The sequence below is a fragment of the Culex quinquefasciatus genome, chromosome 2, assembly GCF_015732765.1.
Source record: "Culex quinquefasciatus strain JHB chromosome 2, VPISU_Cqui_1.0_pri_paternal, whole genome shotgun sequence".
Taxonomy (NCBI): domain Eukaryota; kingdom Metazoa; phylum Arthropoda; class Insecta; order Diptera; family Culicidae; genus Culex; species Culex quinquefasciatus.
This window is the reverse complement of record NC_051862.1, coordinates 24,481,906-24,502,443: the sequence shown is the minus strand read 5'-3', so window position 1 is coordinate 24,502,443 and position 20,538 is coordinate 24,481,906. Positions and strand designations below refer to the sequence as shown.

Here is a 20,538-nt window from a genome sequence, read left to right as displayed (position 1 = left end):
ACAATTTTTAGGTTAGAAATTTGAAGTTGAGCTCAAGTTTGACACAGAAATGATCACTTTTACCCAAGCACGATGCTCTAGCGATACATGACGCCGTATGGAGCGTTACAAAAGCTGGTTATTGACTCATGAAGTTTCGGATGCAAATATGAATATGTGAGGGGTTAAGGTTACAAGGGTCATTCCATCTGAAGCGGAACAGCATTTGAAAATTACCCTCTCCGATCCTGCTCAAATTTGGCAGAGCTGTTGATACTATCAAAACATGCAAGAATCCCGAATTTCATCCAAATCGGACCACCCCTCCATTTTTGTACCTCCCCAAAATCGACTTTTGGCGATTTTTGACCAAACCTCCTAGTTTCAAACGACAATAACTCAGGAACCACAAATCTTAGAGGGTCGGTCTTAGACTCAATTTTGAAGGAAATTGGACGTAGAATCCATTTCCGTGATCAAAATTTTGATTAATTTATTTTTTCTACCTGTATTGCGCAATTGAAAACTTTAAACGGTCGTATCTCAAAACACCCCAACTTATTTTTTTTATTTGACCTCACCATCGTGTTCCCGGCCAATTTTACATTAGAATCACTTATCGACAAAATGAATATGTTTCGTTCCAGAGATATCGAATTTTAAAGTTTTGTGTTTTCGAGATTACCTACATCAGCTTCATTCGCCGCATCTGCTAGAAGCACACAGGCGGGCTGATCAATAACTGCTACCTGGCCATTTATTGAAATAATATTTCATCTTAAATAATCTTTATCAAATTGGACAAAAATTGACTGTATAACACTGTAGGAAACTGGAGTTGAATCACGAATGTGCTCAAAAACAATGAATGAAGTGAATTTCTGTGCTAACCCATAGGACAGAGCAATAACGCGCACAGTAAAGGGCAGAATTGGATTCCGACGGAGCGAGCAGGAAAATGCAAGTAATCTTGTTAGTAACACTGAACTTGACCGAGCCACGTAGCCCAGTGGTAACGCTTCCGCCTCGTAAGCGGTAGATCGGGGTTCAAATCCCGGCTCGGACCAACACAACTGGTGATCTTTTCCCTTCTGGAATTGATTGCTTAGTAAAGGGAAGGTGGTGTATCGTCACAAACTGGACCTTATCACGACACCTTAGGGAGGCGACCTATGGAATGTTAACATTAACCTTAACATGTTAACATTAAGTTGAGAATGAAACTGCCACTGAATCCGCTTTGTAAATGCCGGCCCCGATACTCTTCAAGGGTGTTCCCCTCAGGAACTGGGAAAGATTTACTTTTTTTAGTAACACTGAACAATAAGTGCACGATACATTACTGAGTAAAAAATTTGAACTAAAATTTATAAAATTTGTGTATACGTTGTACTCTAGTGAAGGACGATCACAAGGAGCAGGAAAAGGTTTTATGGAAAGTATAAAATTGAAAAATGTAAGAAAATCACAAAGTTTGATCTGCTGCAAAGCGGCTAATTCCCCAAATTTAGTTGCGATGATTTCGACACCGTCCGAACAACAGTATTTTTTCTTATATCAATCTTGGATTCTTTTAATTAAATGGAGCTGGCTCACAATATAAAAATTGATTTAATATGATCAATCTTTTAAATCATAAATCGGATTTGCCAAATTATGGTAAAGTGTCACTAATAAACTATAATAATAATAATAATAATAAAGCAGGTTTTGGGGTTTTTGCTGAATGGCACTATTTTGCTACCGCCCATGATAAAGGCCCTAGTCATGGCCTCGGAGGTACTCTAAAACAAAAACAACACGTAAAATTACCCAATAAATATTCCTTTCACAAAAATAGATTGATCAAGAGAGGGGAACAGCATCTAATTCCAGCGTACCTCTACTGTTGCCATATCAGCGCTTTGGCATTCAATCGAGTGATAAATAGCTCAATAATAAGTGAACAAGCAAGTTTCTATCAAAAGTTTTGCAAAATTTGTTGTTTAAATAGTGCAAATGAGTAAATTGGACGAAACTAGGAGCGAGGACTTAACCTGTCAAACATACTAGAATTTCTAGGTATTAGCTATATGAATAACTATTTGCGTAAAATTTTAAAAATATAAATTAAATTAATCATCTCCCAGAACACCAGGTAGCAGTTATTGATCAGCCCGCCTGTGTGCTTCTAGCAGATGCGGCGAATGAAGCTGATGTAGGTAATCTCGAAAACACAAAACTTTAAAATTCGATATCTCTGGAACGAAACATATTCATTTTGTCGATAAGTGATTCTTATGTAAAATTGGCCGGGAACACGATGGTGAGGTCAAATAAAAAATAAGTTGGGGTGTTTTGAGATACGACCGTTTAAAGTTTTCAATTGCGCAATACAGGTAGAAAAATAAATTAATCAAAATTTTGATCACGGAAATGGATTCTACGTCCAATTTCCTTCAAAATTGAGTCTAAGACCGACCCTCTAAGATTTGTGGTTCCTGAGTTATTGTCGTTTGAAACTAGGAGGTTTGGTCAAAAATCGCCAAAAAGTCGATTTTTTGGGGAGGTACAAAAATGGAGGGGGTGGTCCGATTTGGATGAAATTCGGGATTCTTGCATGTTTTGATAGTATCAACAGCTCTGCCAAATTTGAGCAGGATCGGAGAGGGTAATTTTCAAATTCGCACTTTTTCGTGCACAGTTGAGATGGAATGACCCTTGGGTTAAGCACAACACAGTTATGAGTGGTACACGTAATGACCCGGACAACCGACCACCTTACCTGGTACTTTTCCTCCATCTCCTTGTACCGCGAGCGAAGTTCCTCTAGCTCGTGATCCTTCTGCTCGATCACGTTCTTGAGGTCCTTCTCCAGTGAGTCAAAGTCCGCCGTCCGCTGGCTAGATTCGGTCTGCAGCAGCAGTAGCTGCTGCACGGTGTCCTCCTTGACGGCAAACAGGTTGTCCTTCTCGGCGCTCAACGTGGTCACCTTTTCGGTCAGTTCACCCTGCAGCGAATCCAGCTTGAGCAGATCTTCCTCGTGGATTCGGTTGAACTCCTGCTCCTGAGCCGCCTTGGCTGCTTCCAGATCGGCGTGTTGTTGTTGCAGCGATTCGTAGTCCCGTTGGAGGTGGTTCAGTTTGTCCACGAGTTCTGTATTGATCATAAAATGATGTTAGGTTTGGCCATAATGGCGGCTGTCAAACTTTTATAGCAGCCGCCATAATGGCGGAAGGTGTTTGTTGTGACTTACAGTATCAAATAAAATAGTGAGCATGCATTAAACAAAAAGGTAACCAAAGATTTGTACATCAAAAAAATCCCAAAAACAATCAAGTTCAACCCACCTTGCGCCTGTTGCGACTTCTCCTGCACACTCTGCTGTAGCGAAGCCTCTTCCTTCGTGTACTCCTCCGTTTTCAGGTTCAACGCCTCCATCTTGGCCAGCACCTCCTCGTACTGTCGGTTCAGCTGTTCCCGCTCGCTCTGAACCTCACCCAAGCTGCTCTCCAGAGCGCCCTTCTCCGCCTGCAGCACCTCCCGATCGCTCTGGAACGTTCCCAGCTCCCCCTGGACACGCTCCAAGCTAATCCGCAGCTCGGCAATCTCCGCCTGGCGGTTCGCTTCCATCTCTTCGTACTTGCTGCGCAGCGTTTCGTACCGTTCGGAAACCTGCTTCAGTTCCTCGGCGATCTGTTCCTGCTCGCGGCGCGACTCCGACGAACTTTGCTGCAGCTGTTCCTGCACGACCGCTTGCTGCTGGTGCAGCTCGTCCAGCTGGATGCGGACCTCCTCCTTGGCCTTGGTGGCGTCCGAAGCGGCCTTGCTGGACGCGGCCAGCTGCTTGCTGACTTCACCGTGCTGTTCGGGAGCAAACAAGCGAGATTATTTGAAATTCAAACAAAAAGATGGGAGGAAAAGGTCGAGCAGTATATACGGGCAATAGGGGAGCTTCCGGGCGTTCTACGCAAAGGCGAGGCAAATAGGTGCACAGAAAATTTAGACAGTTCACAATCCGGAAGTTCGCGAACCAGATCCGAAATTTTGACAAACTGAAATTTTGCGACCACGTCCATCGAGAGTCCATTTTTTTTGGTTTTTGGTTTGGCTATCTGGCGGACTACTTTGATGATAATTTTTCTTTGGATTTGAATGCAATGTTTTGCAACTATTTGCAACTATTTGATGTTTTTTCAGCACGAGTCAAGCACGAGTCGTACATTTACCTAACGAGGCTCTGCTAGGTTGGATAGATACGAAGAGTGCTGAAAAAATCGAGTTTTGCAATTTGCATTAATTTTTTTTTTAATTTAGAAAAACAAATGTTATTTGGTGGAACATTGTTTTCCATTTTTCATAAATTTAAAGTGCACGTGTTTCTAAAGATCCCAAAATTCATGCTCCCCCCGGGTTGACTCTGCGTAGTCACTTTTGTCATTTTTTATAGGTTAGTGTAATTAATGATTGTTGTTCATTTTGTGTGATTGTAAATATTGATTTAGTTTTTTATATAAGCTTCTTCTATAACTATTTTGTAAATATGAAAAGTCTGTCTGTATTATTTGAGATGACCGCATGTTGCAACAGTGAAAACATAATAATCGAAAGTAAACTACTTATATTCACACCTACGCAATACTTGAGCGATAACTAAATCTACAACCACCCTCGCTGATCACCTGTTTGTAGCAATTAACTTTGTATTCGTAAAACTTTGTCTAAGCGTCCGGTTCGTTCGTACGCAATGGAGATAAATGGACCGCGGCGAAGATCGCGCCGGCAAACGAGCCGTGAAATTACACACGCGAATCGCCACGTGAGTACAGAGGAGCGAAAGCGAAAGTTTCGTGCAGACGCCACCGCCCACGCCAATTCGCCATGATGACGTCGTCGTCGTCGGTGTTAGAAAAGCATTTAATAATCAATTGCAGCATGCAAAAGAAATTGAAAGAAACACAAAAACAACAGAGAATGAAAACGAACAAAGTGTTTAACGAAAGAGAAAACAAATTAAAGCGCATCAAACGTGAAAAACGGTACCAAACTGGTTCAATTAAAGTACCGCCGCCGACGCCGCGGCTGTTTGGCTTTCAGTTTTGTTTCCAAGATGTTGCCGCACCCACCCATGGAACTCACCTGGCGCAGCAGCTTCACGTGTTCGTCCCGGATCTGGGTGTACATCGTTTTCAGCTTCTGGAACTTCTCCTCGCTGGCCTTGGCGCGCTCCTCCTCGGCTTGGGCTTTTTCTGAAAAATTAAAGAAAAATGACAATAATTTTGTTATTATGAAGGACGAAATTTATACTTCCTTGAATTAGAATTTATTGATATTTAGAAGATTGAACCAATTTAAAAAAAAAACTAATAAGAAAAACATAAAAATTGAAACCATGCATACTTTTTAAAGTATTCGTTCATAAAAGTTATTCTTAAAACGTTAACTTACACAGAAAAAAAAAATCATGGTAATATTACAACTGGGAAGGAGTACATCTTTTATGTCAGAAAAAAAGTGTAATTTTACCTCTGGAAATGTGTAATTTTACCACTTTTCTGGTGTAATGTCACTTTTTCAGTCTAAATTGAGGTAAAATTACATCATTAAAGAGGTAATATTCAGCCTTTCAAAATTAAAGCTTCCAAATTTACATTATTTTTTTTCTGTGTACTAAAAATGTGTCTTTGACCTATTATCCAAACCCCAAAAATATATCAATAAGATCGTACGAATCATACCTCATTGTGGCATTATTAAAATTTGCAATTCCAACCTAATTCAGACTTGCAGTTTGGCTAAGTTTCGTAAAAAGATCTTAGAAGCATGTTCTCAGAAATATCATAAATTGTTATGTTGAATTTCAATCGGCATTATTTTCAACTTTTGTAATTTGTAAGCACACTTTACATTTTGTCTGGGAAAACAAATTCTTGGTAAAATTTAAGTTTGATTCTTGACTATGAATATTTTTAGTAATTAAAAAAAAAAGCGAAATTAATTATAATCACTTTTGATAGAGTTATTTCTGTCCATGAAAATTTAAAATTGTCTTTAATTTTTTGAATGAAAAATCGGTTGCAAATATCGTAGCAATATCTCAATATTTATCTGAGTATAAGACCGTTACAAATATTTTTGCAAGCGTGTGTCGCCTTCCCCTACGGAAAAAAATGTTTCAAAATCAAGAACTTTTCTTTTTCAAAAAATCGAATTAAAGCGAAAAGCTAACATATTGTTATCTCGGGTTTACAAAGAAAAATTTGAAGGTTATATTCATCAGAGAATGGTGACATATTTTGCGTCATTTTTATTGTATTATTACTTCATGAACTGGTTAATTTTCATCAGGTTCACATTTTCACATATTTTTAGGTAAAATTACTCAAAAAGAGGTAATATTCAACCAATAAAATTTTCAACCATCCAAAATCCACCTTTTTCTGTTTATAAATGTTTGCGTATAAGTCTAGTATCTACACAATAAAAAGTTTGATGTTTGTTGGGTGATAGAAAAAAGTTATGCTTAAATATTCCACAGCATAAACATATTTTTTTGAAGTTTGAAAATTTGGTTGGTTGGTTGAGTATTACCTCTTTTTGAGTAGTTTTTGAGTTACTTTAAAATGTGAAAAAAAGTGAACCTGATGAAAATTCACCAGTTCCTGATGTAATATTACTCATATTTTTTGACATAAAATCTGTCACCATTCCCTGATGAATATTACCATAATTTTTTTTTCTGTGTACCTCTTTTTCGATGTTTTCCAAATTTTACCTTATTTTTTTGTGGACTGGACTTGATGAAACTACACATAAAAAGATCAAAATTATAAACTACGTATAAAATCATGCACAGAAAAAAAAGTTGAATTTTGGAAAGTTGAAAATTTGGTTGGATGAATATTACATTTTTTTTGAGTAATTTTACCTAAAAAAATGTAAAAATGTGAACTTGATGAAAATTCATCAGAAACTGATGAGAATTCACCAGTTCCTGATGTAATATTTTTTGACAATTTTGTTTTTTATACATTTTTAACAGCTATCTCTGATGAATATTACCATTTTTTTCTGTGTGCAGATTTATATATTTTTGTGTGTGATCGGAGCAAATATTTTTACTTGGTTTTTTTAAACAATTATTCGGACTTATGTGTTCCAGCATATTTTTTTAAATAAAAAGAAACAAACTTTAGACTCAAACATCTCGCAAAAGTCTTGATTAACGTTCAATTATCAATGAAAAAGTGTGCCCGCTGAAAATCTAAATCTACTTTCACAAGGGAGCCATACTGTCAAAATATGTTTTGTCATAATTAAACTTTTATGTAGAAAAATCATGTAACTCAATGTTATTTTTTGTTCTCTCTTTATCAAAATGCCATTCCATTTCCATGACTAAAAACTTCTCGCTAAAAATTTAGTGTGATTTCTCGAAATATTCGATAAGATTGACGCATTCATCGACATACTCGCAAAGGCGAAGGATTACTAATGCCGCTGCTATTTTAATTTTTTTGGTCATATTTGCTACAATCTTTTACAATCCTCGAATCAGACGGGGAAAGTTTGCCAATTAATTTGGTTTATAAATTATGAAATTTTTGTGAATAGAAAAGATTTGTGATATTTTCTTATTTTATCAAATACATTTTCCAACTCTTATGTAATATGAATTTAAAACCTTAATGTTAATGTTTTTTATGGTTTAACGAACCTAGATACTCTCATAGACTTGAAACACATGAAAAGTTTCCATACTACGATTTTTAAAAAATGTAAGAATTTATGTGAAACATTATTTATAAAATTTGTTATCTTGCGTCGAAAAAAAAGTTATTACAATTTAATGGTAATGGTTTGTGAACAATTTTGGGCTTTCGGGATTTGCATTTCAGAAGATTGATCTTTTTGATCATTTTGAATTTAGGATGAAGAAAGTTATGTTGAACCTGTCTCACCTTCAATTATTTTTTAATCAATCCTTTCAGATTGATAACAACATGCCATCTTAAAAAAATGGTTAAAAATTGTCAGATAAACTTTTTAAAAGTTTAATTTCCATCATTTTCGACCCCTTGGAGCAGCATGTTATAAATAAATACATTACAGTACTCGTTCGGTAACTGGCTGCTTTTGAACTGAGCCGCCGCTCATTTAAAAAGCAGACAAACGTCAAAAAACAAAGATAAATGAAAATGAACGAGGGGTCAGTGGATAGGAAATCGAGCTCAATAATTAAAAAAAATCTGTTTTTATATAATTTCAAGTCGTAATCAAGAGAAACTCGAAAGGTGTGCTCTGGAAACAAATTTAAGGAACTTTTATTTTTATTATTAATTCGAAAAATATTTCAAATCGACTGTCTCCTCATCATATTTTGTTCATCCCAGTTAGCGAGTAGCATTCGGAATTACTTCGAAAAATGTGTAAAATTACATCTTTTTTGTGCAATTGCACTTTTTCCACATAAGTTGAGGTAAAATTACATCAACAACAGGTAATATTATAAATCGGTACTCACGTTCCAACGTTGGCGCCGTTTGCGCCCGCAGCTCCAGCTCCTCCTTCTGAATTCGCAGCGTGGACAGCTCACCCTGTGCCTGCGCCAGGTGCGAGTTCAGCTGAGCGATCTGATCCTCGAGGCGGTGCTGCACGTCGCGCTGCTCGATCGTCAGCGACTTGACGTAGTTGGAAAGCCGCTCGATCTCCATCTGCAGGTGCCGAATCAGGTCGTCCCGCTCGCGGAGGAGCCGCTCCAGCTCCAGCAGTTGGGGCGCTGGAGTTTGGGGAGCGGCTGACTGTTGGTGGTGATTGTTGTGGTGATGGGGCAGTTCTGGGATTGGTGGCGCCGCTTCGGTGGTGTCGATCAGACTGTCCGACACGACCGACTCGGTGTCGTTGTCCGCGGGGTCCGAATCGGGCATCACGATGACCGGGGCCTGGTAGTTGCCCAGGTCACTTTGCTGTTCAAAGTTGGGTGGGGCGTCCGGGAGTTTGGGCACCGTGATGAGGTTCACAAAGTACTGCAGGTTGCGGGACTGGTTGTAGAACGACTTGAGCTGGTGGAAGAGCGTCCGGAAGCGTTCGCGGTGGCCGGTCAGCAGGTCCGAGGGAAGGTTCGCGTGCAGCTTGAACATGATGCGTACGACAAAGTCGTACAGCGGGTTCGAGTCTTGGACGCACGGGATTAGGGGCGCGAGGCGACACTGGCCCGCCGAGGTCATCGAGCTCACGCAGAACGTGGTGATCGAGTTGAAGACTGGGGAGGGCAGATTGGTTAGAGGGTTGTGTTTCAAGGCTCGTGGCTTAATTGTAACACTTACTGGTGGCTTGGAGAGCAACGATATCGTCGAGATAGTCGAAGATTTCTACTGCAAGTTGAAAGCTGTTGGAGGAAAAGAAGTTACATAAAGTTCGGCTAAAACATCGCACACGACTACTCACTAGAAGTTGATATCTCCCTCGCCGATTCGCTCCAGCTCGCCAGGCTTCAGCGCCAAGCTGCCCGGTATTCTGGGATTCCGGTCGTGGAACTCCAGCTTGGTGACGAGCAGTTTCGTGTAGTGCTTGATGCAGATGCCGTAGCCATCGTTCAGGTGGCCCCACAGCTTACCGGCTTCGATCAACATGCCGCGGTGGCGCATCGAGTGCTGGCAGCACAGCGGGTGGCCCTCGCGCAGAATCTTGTGCAGCAGGTGGCAAAACTTCCACGCCACGATCCGGTTCTCCTGGATGGGCTGCCGGATGGCGATCGCCCAGAACGCGTGGCCACCCTTGCTGTGGAACGTTCCGATGATGGACGCTCGGACGTGTTTGACCTTGATGGGCATCTCATGGTTGCTGACGGCCTTCGAGATGCTGATGGTCTGTTTGGGGATGGAAAGAGAACATGTTAGACGATTTTTGGCGATGCGATGTTTTTGCGATGATATGCGATGTTTTTAAAATTTTGGTGCAGAGTGCTGTTAGTAAACCCAAACCATCAAAAAACGCATTACTTACCAGATTGTGGTACTCTTTATCGGTCAGCGACATCTTGGAATGCTTTTCCGCTTATCGCTATGGTATTTACAATTAAATGCTTCCGACTTATAAAAAATACTATTTAAAAATCACTTTATGGCCAAAGATAGGAATCAACGAGTGCTTTCAGCACCTCCAATCAGTCTAATAAAAGTGTAGTTAAACTGGTATTCTTAATCACCAATCGGTTAAGGGGATTCCAGCTCCCGCTTAAAATTCGATGTTTTTTTTTTGTTTCGCTTACTTGTACCGAAAGCAAAAGTTAGCTAACATTGTGGCGTACGATTTATGGCCGTTTTTGCTCTCCGTGTGTAACACCGTTACAGTAATCTAATTACGGCTTTTGAAGAAGGCAACGCGCTCACACTTTAGTTGCGTTGTTTTAGCTTATTACTTTACTTCCGAGAGAGAGAGAGCGTTTGCTGCGGTGCGATGAAATAATTGATTTGCTTTATCTGGTCAAGCATTCACACACACACACACAAACCCACACACGAGCGTTCATGCAATCTGAAATGAGATAAGGAGGGGACATGGAACCGGGTGGGAGAGAAAAAAAGGAAAGAAATGGAATTGATATCGTTAGATAAGAGACATGACAGCGCGCGAGAGTGATATCAAGCGCGATGTTTTGGTTTTTGCGTGCGATTTTTTGCGTTTAATTTTAAAAATAATTGTTTTGTTTGTTTTTTTTTGTGTCGTTTTTCTCAATTGAGCGATTTAATGCACTTTACTTGAGATAAAAAGGGTACATTAATAACTCACTTTTCTTCTCCACTTCCCAAAAAAAGTAAGTTATTAGACCAATTATCGCTGTCCGTTTGATGGTGCTGGCGAAGTTTATCGTTCCCCCCTCAGTCTTGTGTTTTTGTTGAATTCTTCTTTTTCTCAATTCGGAGGGGGAGTGTTATCTCTGCCCAATCTTCTGTGGGCAATTATTTTGGTAGTTGGGGCTGAATGAGAAATAATTTCGTTTTTGAGCCTTACCGCAGTGACATGCACCCAGAGCAGGGAAAAGAAGAAAGTTTGGCCCAATTGTTTCCATTATATGCATTTTTGAGCAAACGAGTAATCAAATGGTTTGCTTCCGGTGAGGAAAAAACTTATCGATTTGTGGTGAGCAATATTGATAAATGCTACAGCTGATAGTGATGAAGAATTGTAAAACTATCAATTTTCGTTTGCGGAGTGAGATAATTGGTACGTTATTTACTGTGGAAAGCAAAAGCGTTACTCATTTTTTACAGATTTAGTTTCGAAACTGCTGTGCTCTCTCGCCAAGGTCTTTTTTTAGATGAATCTTCAGTTTTTTTCCTGATAGTTTCAGGATTTTTTTGGGTTTGGATAGTTTTTCAATCAATTTGTAAGCTTTTAAATTCAAGAAACTAAACAAAACTTGTTAATCTTTTAGTAAGAACACGTAGGGGAAATTTGGCTAAAGATGGCAAAAAAAACCTTTTTAAATTTTCAATACCGCATGTTTTGTATAAATCAAGTCAAACCACCAACTCAAAAATATTTTTTTAAATTCTTTTTATTCAGATATGTGGGGTTGAGTAGTAGAGCATTGAAATTCAAGATCGATATTTTAATCATTTAAAAAAAATGATTCGTCTATAATTTGGTTTACATACTAAAATATCTTGAGAAATTTCATGATGCATAATATTTTTTCTGTAGTTTGAGCTTCCTAGAAAAGATTATAGAATTTTTAGTCTATCGAAATATAGTAGAGGTGGGCAAAAAAAGAGCGAACCGCTCAAAGAGCCGGTTCATTGAAAAGAGCGAACGAACCGTGGCTCTCAAAAAAAAGAACCGCGGTTCTTTTTTAAACTTCGATCTTTTGGAAGAACCGTTTCAAGGTGGCATGATTTTTGTTGTAAATATAATTTATTGAATTTCCAAAAAAATGTAGTACTGCATTTTTTATTGAGAATTGCAAATGCAATTTCAAAATTAATCCCAAAAGTAAATGATTTTCTAAACGAACTGAAAAAAACTTTTCATTGTACAACTGATTGTATAATAAAGTATTACCGGAATACAAATTTGAGTATTTCAAATTCCATAAGTTGTAAAATATTACCAAAAATCTATTGAATAGTTAACAGATTTTGAAAAAAATAAATCCTTTTGTCCGATTAAACTTTAGCGTTTATAGTTTATAGACTTAATCGATTAAATAAGAATGTACAAAAGAGGTCACAGATAGTTCTCCAAATAAAATATCAGCATTAGGTCTATTCTTACAGAAATAAACGCAATTTTAAAATTAATAGCAGTTTTTCCAGCTTCCCTAGATTTACTTTTGGATGCCAATCAATTACACGAATGTTTAGGTTCGAGTAGAAATTTTGACATAGAGACCACCAAGACCTATGGTTTTCAAGGGCATCTTCTCGTTTTGAGTTTTATTTAATTTTTTTTTTCAAATAATTTATAAAAGTCCAATGTGAAATAACTTATAAAATCACAAGATTCTTAAAAAAACCTTTTCATCCAAATTTTGAAAAAGAGCGAAAGAGCCGTTCAAAAGAGCGGCTTTTTTTGATGAGCGAACGAAAATGAGCGGCTCCTAAAAATGAGCGGTGTTGCCCACCTCTAAAATATAGAATCATGTAATTATGTTTATTTTTGTCACGAAGAGTTTTTTTTTTAACATTTAGGTCGTTGCAAATATTTTTCGAAGTCCCCTCCCCCCGTCTCAATCGATCCGAAAAATAAACTTAAATTTGTTTTATGGAAATAAAATCCAAATCAACTGAAAACAAGTTGAAATGCGGTGGTAGTATAATCAACTAATTGCATTGATAGCAACAATTCCTCATACTGGAAATTTCAAAACTGTTAAAATTTACGGACGGTCGTCTTGCCCCACCTTCCCCTGCTTCATTTTTTTGCCATATAAAATCGTCAATAACTTCATGATTCGAATCCCCGGACGCTTCGAAACCCGGGCACTTTATCTTTTTTTTAATCAATTATTTGAATATGAGTTCGCATAATAATTGTCAAAGCTGTGTTATTTGATGATTTCTAACATCAACTTTCATTTCAAATTGGTTTGGGCGCTGTAGTCAATTTCAAAACAATAAAATAAAACTATGAGTTTACCAAAAATGTGAAACATGTCATTGAAATATTTCATAGGCATGGTAAGCATCAGTAAGGCATAGCAGAAATTTATGGTTCTGATTTCCTTAAATTCTATTTTTTCATATTTTTTTGCCAGCTATAACAAAAATGATATGCTACAAAGTGTCCGGATTTCGAATCATGACGATTCTTACATGTTTTGATGTTAATTATGGAAAAAACAACTGGGCATGGGTAAAAATTAGTTTATGCACCAAGTTGCAAAAATAAGATCTTTTCAGCACGAGTCGTTCATTTATCCAACGTGGTTTACCGAGTTGGATAAATAAAACGAGTGCTGAAATAGTAGTTTATGCAACAAGTTAAAAAAAGAGGATTTTTTCAGCACGAGTCGTTCATTTATCCAACGAGGTTCACCGAGTTGGATAAATACGAAGAGTGCTAAAAAATCAAGTTTTGCAACGAGTTCCATACAACATTTTTTGCAATTCCAAAAAACACACACTGAGTGAAATTTTATGTCAAATTTTCATGTATTTTGTCAATAAATCTTTAAAATCAAAAAAATGTTGAAAAGTGTTACTTTTCGAAACAAGTGCTGAAAAGTTCAACTTTTCAGCACCCATTTTATTTTGAAAAGTGTTGCTATTCGATTCTGTTATTTTTGGTACAGAAAAGTAGGCTATTTCGTCGTTCAAGAATGACAGGAAAAGTAAGTAGTTTCACGACAGAATTGCAAAAATATAAATTTTTACAACGACGTGCTTGCAACATTTCATGCAATTCGAAAAAAAAAACTTTTAGACTGAATTTTATGTCAAACATCCATGAGTTGAGTTAATTCACCGTTAAAATACAGAAATATAGATTTTTTTTTCTTTTCGATACAAGTGCTGAAAAGTTGAACTTTTCAGCATTGGTATTTCAAGATTTTTTTGGTAGAGAAAAGTAGGCCGTTTCGTCGTTCGAGAATGACCGGTAAAGTTAGTATTTAGTTTCACGACGAAAATTGAACTGTAATTTAAATTTTTATGTTTTTTGTATAATGGCAAATTTTTGTACTACTCAGATATGTAACCTCTAAATAACTGCTAAAATCTACTGGCTTTCGAAAAAATGCAGATTGTTTGACTGCTTATTTGAATAAAATAGATTAATAAAGATCAACCCTTATATTAAACGAGAAGCACATGTATTTTTAAAAATTTGCATAATTTGTAAATTTTGTGTCACTTTAAAAAGTTCAAGAATTCCTTCTGGGTTTGAATCCAATACAGAATAATGAATAATCTATCTGAGTTGGTACCATTATCATTTTTTTCCTTGATGACTAAACTTGTCTTATCGATTACCAACAGGCTTCCAAGTTTTGTTCAATGTAGATATTCCAAGAAGCACTTTGAAATTTTCCTCTAATCTCACTTCTTAATCACACATTCAAAATTAACTGATTCAAATTGATCTCTTCTTCGTCTGCAAATCACTATACACACCAATTCCTGGCTTTAATTTTTCTCTAATTAAACGTGGCTTCGCCACCGAAGCAATTAGACTGCTTTCGCGACCCGTTACGAACTGGTACTGAGCCCCGTCGCCCAGTTAAGGCAAGGTAGCCAATTTTGCCGCGGCCACACAAACAGGATTAAGAATCGAAATCCTATCGATCGAGAGACTCACACACCAAGTGGACTTGTTGCAGGGGGAGAATTGTCACTTATTTGCGCAGTGTTGTGAAAATTAAAATTAAGACGTCATGCTTTTGTGCGTTTTTATGCTTAATTTGCTTGAAAAATTAGAAAAAATAAAATCAATAATTGGAAATTTACCCTCTGGCACGTTTTGTTGTCACTGATAAAAGTGTCTCAATGTGTGACGTTACCTTTCCGAACCGATTAGATAACGCGACAGGTGAGTGAGTAAGTGACACTTGCCCAACTTGGCAAACTCAGCAAATAGAAAAAAAAAACTTTGTTAACTCAATGTTTAATCATACTCCGGCTTCCTTAATTTTGGGGGGTACTTCCCGGGATTTACTTTTATCGATATCAGCCGATTTCGCAAGCTTCCTTAAAACCCTCGATTCAATTTGTTCGAAATTTGCCATGACTTTGAAACACTTGTAGGTAACGTTCTAGAAGTGGGAGAATAACGACTTGCATTGAGGAGTCCGCGGAGAAACTTTCGCAATTCAGCCAGTAAGTCAGTGAAACAGAATTGTTGTTATATTCAGAATGTGTGTCTTCCACGAACACAGTTAGATTTACTTTTGCACACACCGATGGTGGCTGCCTCATCCAGCAGACATCAATCATTTGCGCCACATGATTCATGCTTCTGGGTGTAGTGCTGTGGCTATATAGGGGAGCTTGGGGGTTTCAATGTAAAAATTTGCATTCGTTAATGATACTCGCTCTCGCATACTAAATGGCATATCGCTTGCGTCGGTAGACCGTGAAATCTGTTCGGGAGATGTGTTTACAGAGCAGCTCTCTGTGAAGGTTTGGACAATTTCATAAAATATACTTGTGACATGCGATTATTATTTTTATTATGATTTCACATGTCTCACTTTTCCCGAAATTTTTCTAGCAGAGCAGTTCTCTACGGAATCGGTCTTTTTTCTTTAATTTTATTTTTTGTATTTTTTAATCCGGCTGAAACTTTGTTGGTGCCTTCGGTATGCCCAAAGAAGCCATTTTGCATCATTAGTTTGTCCATATAATTTTCCGTACAAATTTGGCAGCTGTCCATACAAAAATGATATGTGAAAATTCAAAAATATGTATCTTTTGAAGGGATTTTTTGATCGATTTGGTGTCTTCGGCAAAGTTGTAAGTATGGATATGGACTACACTGAAAAAAATTATACACAGTAAAAAAAAAATTGGTGATTTTTTATAAAACTTGATTTGCAAAAAACACTATTTTTTTTCATTTTTTGATATGTTTTAGAGGACATCAAATGCCAACTTTTCAGAAATTTCCAGAATGGGCAGAAAATCTTTGACCGAGTTATGATTTTTTTATCCAATACATTTTTTTTCAAAAAATCGAAATAATGGTCGCAAAATTTTTTCAATTTCATTTTTTGATGTAAAATTGAATTTGCAATCAAAAAGTACTTTAGTGAAATTTTGATAAAGTGCATCGTTTTCAAGTTATAGCCATTTTTATGTAACTTTTTTCAAAATAGTCGCAGTTATTGATTTTTTTTAAAATAGTGCCCATGTTTGCCCACTTTTGAAAAAATATTTTTGAAAAGCTGAGAAAATTCTCTATATTTTGCTTTTTTGGACTTTGTTGATACGACCCTTAGTTGCTGAGATATTGCCATTTTTTTTTTTCATAAAATTATTTTTATTAGGTCCTTTTCGGTACTGGGACCTGGTTAGGACCGAGTCGGCTTTTGTAATTACAAAAAACTTAATAATTACAGAGGATCTTGTGTGTAAATGTTAGTGGGAGGGGAGCCGATTACCCGCGGCCTACTCGGGGTTAGTAGGGAAGGGATTGATGTTAAAGACAAGGCGTGGGATGGGAAGGGGATTGTGTAGGGGTCTTGGTTGGCTCTGCTGGCCTTTGCTTGTGTCCTCAGCCGCAACTCGGTGTCCAGCTGCTGGGGCGTTCTTGCTTTGCTTCCGGTGCAATCCAGAAACGACGGCTTTGTGCGAAGGCGAGTTATACTAACAAAGGAAAACTAACTGAAGGAAAACTAACTGGAAGAAAACTAAATGGATATTTTGGAATCTACGAGGAACTGATAGATCGGATAGAGAACATCAAGGTCTAGTTGAGATAACGCGTCTCGCATCGGGATTTCTGGTGGTCTTCCTCGGGCCCTGAGGGTATCTTTCAACTTAATTCTGTGAGCCTGGTGATCTGGACACGCCCATACGAGATGGTCGATGTCCTGATAACCCTGCCCACAGTCGCATAAGTTCGTATCACTCATGTTGATACGGTACAGATGAGCCTTGGATGAGTAATGGTTCGACATAAGGCGGGACATCGTTCTGATGAATCCACGCGTCAAGTCCATTCCCTTGAACCAGGCTTTTCTTTGCACCTTAGGTCGTATGGAATACATCCAACGTCCCTTGGTGTCGTCGTCCCATTGTTTTTGCCAATCCAGAAGCGCACGCTGCCTCGGCAAACCGTAGCATTCTTGTAGGCTAATTGGCCTTTCAAAAATGTCTCCACTCTCAGCACCCTTCTTGGCGAGCAAGTCCGCTTTCTCATTACCCGGAATCGAGCAATGAGCGCGGACCCACACCACCGTGATGCTGAAGGACTGAGCCGCCAGGTTGTTTAAAGTCTTGCGTATTTCCGTGAGGAAAAACGCAGACTCCCTGGTCGGCTTCAGAGACCGGATAGCCTCAACAGAGCTAAAGCTATCGGTGAAGATGAAGTAGTGGTCAGGTGGCATGGTCTCGATGATTCGCAGTGCGCAATAAACCGCGGCTAACTCTGCGACATAAACCGAACTCAGGTCCTTCAGCTTAAAGAACAGCTGATAAGATTCATGATAAACACCGAAGCCCGTACAGCCGTCGAGCTTGGAGCCATCGGTGAAGAATCTGTTGTTTGGAGGAACATGGTTGTACTTTGATGCGAAGATCGACGGTACAACTCCCCGCAGAAGATGGTTTGGGATACCGCGAGTATCGGCTTTCATGGACGTGTCGAAGCCAATCAGGGTGCTGCTGGTTAACGGAGGCGTGCGCTGTACCGTTGTGCTCGGGCTCCACTCCACGATGACATAAAGTCATAATATAGAAGCATGCGCCGAGACTCAACGTGAAGGTTCAGCAACGTTTCAAAGTTGTCAATTACCAGTTTATTCCTGTAATCACACCGGATCAGGAACCGGTAAGACAGTTCGTAGTAACGAGTTCGCAGAGGCAACACTCCCGCCAAGACCTCGAGGGTCATGTTGTGAGTTGAGTGCATGCATCCCAAGACAATGCGAAGACTTCGGTACTGTATCCGCTGGAGAACCAACAAGCGTGATTTCGCAGCTGACTGGAAGCAGAAACTGCCATATTCCAGCACCGAGTATCGTTGTCTTGTACAGTCGAAGCAGGTCAGAAGGATGAGCACCCCACCGGTTGCCAGAGACACTGCGCAGAAAATTAGTTCTTTGCAGGCACTTTTGCTTCAGGTAGTTAATGTGCTTCCCCATGTTCCCTTTTGATCGAAGATGGTACCCATGTACATGAAGTGGTCCGACTGCTCGATAGTCTTTCCCGAGAGAGAAAGATTGAGCTGTGCCGGTTCATGCTTCCCCGTAAAAACGACTAGTTCCGTCTTCGCCGGAGAGAATTCAATACCCTTTTCAACTGCCCAATGGGCCAAGTTGTTCAGGGTATCTTGCAAGGGTTCTAGCAAATCGACTTCCTTCTTGGCAGCGATTGAAACCACTGCGTCATCTGCGTACTGTATAAGGGTGCAGTCTCCGGTCAAGCAATCATCGATGTCGCTGACGTAGAAGTTATACATGGATGGGCTAAGGCGTGAGCCTTGTGCCAAACCCATGTAACTTATCCGGGTGATTGCCAGATCACCTTGCACAAAGTGCATGTGTTTTTCTGACAACAGGTTGATGAGGAAGTTGCACATCGTCGGATTGAGACCGCTCCGCCGCAGCTTTACTCCCAAAACCTCGATGGAGACTGAATCGAATGCACCCTTGATGTCTAGAAAGACAGAAGCCATTTGCTGTTTTTTATGAGATATTGCCATGCAAAGGTTTAAAAACAAGAAAATTGATGTTTTCTAAGTCTCACCCAAACAACCCACCAGTTTCTAAGGCCGATATCTCAGCAACTAATGGTCCGATTTACAATGTTAAAATATGAAACATTCGTGAAATTTTCCGATCTTTTCGAAAAAAAATGATTTCCAAAAATTTTAATTCAGGGAAAAGAGCTGAAAATTTCACAAAGGTTGCAATTTTTTGATATAGAAAATAGAACCAATAGTTTTCGAAACATCGCTAGAGGGCTAACTAACTAAATGACACTGAAAAAAAATATTTTTCAGAAAATTTATGCTTCAAGAGACAGCAACCAGCAGTCCGATCAACCATATCAAAATGAAACTTCTTGATATTATTTTTGGACAGTTTGCTTTTCCTTTATGAACTTAATATGCTTATAACTTGAAAACGGTGCACTTCATTCAAACATGTGTGAAATTTTTTTCATTTGCAAATTTGCTTTTCTATTTAAACGTGATTTTTGAAACTATGTTCGACAATAGATTTTCTTTTTAAAAAATCACATCTACACCTACTTCGGTGCCAGATTTCGCACCATTTAAACTTTAGTGCAAAATATTGAAAAATTTTATGAAGAGAAGATGTTGACTAATAATGGCAGTGTACCTATTTTTATTTAAAAAATCCTAATAAAAATCTACAACGTATCCAAAAACAAAGTTGATCAGAAAATCCCTTCTCATGATTTAGATTTTCGAATAACGTCATGCTTCGAAATCCGGACATATCATCTTAGTTGTATTGTTAATTTGAGTAGAATTGTTCATTTGATTTTGGTTAACTCCCTGGGCTTTGTCATAATGAGTGTCATAGGTTTGATGCTTGTTTGGCAAAGAGTATGATTTGATTCGATGTGGAATTAAAATCGAAGTGTTCAGAATATTGCTGAAGCTTCCATTTTTACACATGGACACCACTTCATGCTGCGAGAACCCACTTTGGCGTAGTCTCAGGGCTTAATCGATGGCCGGTAAGCTGTCATCGAGACAAGGAGGTTCTCTGATAGTGGAAATATCACATTTGTACAATGAACCGCTACATATGTGATTTTCCCTATCTTAATGTGGGTGTCAGGTTAGGATGCGGGTTTAAAAATAGTGTTTGTAGAATTTAGGATTTTAACTATAAATATCAACTTTTTATACTTTGCCTTTAGTTATTTAGGGACAAAATTAGTAACAGTGAATTTAGTAATTCTATCAGAATCGGTGATTTTCATTCAAGTAGCATAAAAACCATTCTGATTTGTCAAAATTTAATAGAGTCTCGATCAATCAATAGTGAAATGATATCGGACTAAATTCGTTGATCTGTTGAACTAACGGTTGTCGGATTATGATTGTATCGACCATTGTTGCGAATCGAGGATCTACTGGAATTCTGACGAACAAATGGTCGTCTCTTTTTCAATTCACGACTTGTAAAATATCAACTGTTATTTATTTATTTTTTTTTTAAAGAAGCCAGACAGGTTTTAAAAGAAACGTTTTTTTTTTGTTAATAATTAAAATGTCGGGGATTTGAGATAAGAGTAGCTTTCGGATAGGTTGCTTTAAATCTTGTATTCAATTCAAGTTAGGTAGTTATCCGCAAATGAATATTTGGACTTATATGAATAATTGAACATTTTGGACTTATGAATAACACACAACTGTGCATTTATTCTAGAGTCAGATCCA

General features: G+C 38.3%; 2 protein-coding genes across 13 annotated transcripts in view; one reads left to right on the top strand and one right to left on the bottom strand.

Moving 5' to 3' along the window:
• LOC6035889 (huntingtin-interacting protein 1) overlaps positions 1–20,538 on the bottom strand; it is a 43,089-nt gene that overhangs the window by 2,864 nt on the left and 19,687 nt on the right. For 2 of the 12 annotated variants that reach the window (XM_038256762.1, XM_038256763.1), the window contains exons 2-10: positions 10,379–10,494; positions 9,964–10,128; positions 9,406–9,827; positions 9,285–9,346; positions 8,483–9,220; positions 5,098–5,207; positions 4,641–4,679; positions 3,309–3,822; positions 2,744–3,114 (exon numbers count right to left, since the gene is read on the bottom strand). In XM_038256762.1, coding sequence (XP_038112690.1) covers positions 2,744–3,114; positions 3,309–3,822; positions 4,641–4,679; positions 5,098–5,207; positions 8,483–9,220; positions 9,285–9,346; positions 9,406–9,827; positions 9,964–9,996 — 2,289 coding nt within the window. In that variant the 5' untranslated portion in view covers positions 9,997–10,128; positions 10,379–10,494. The other 10 variants (XM_038256755.1, XM_038256766.1, XM_038256758.1 and 7 more) reach the window with 9 other exon arrangements.
• The window catches only part of LOC6035891, a 70,890-nt gene that overhangs the window by 31,667 nt on the left and 18,685 nt on the right, over positions 1–20,538 (top strand). The gene's annotated exons all lie outside the window — the stretch shown is intronic.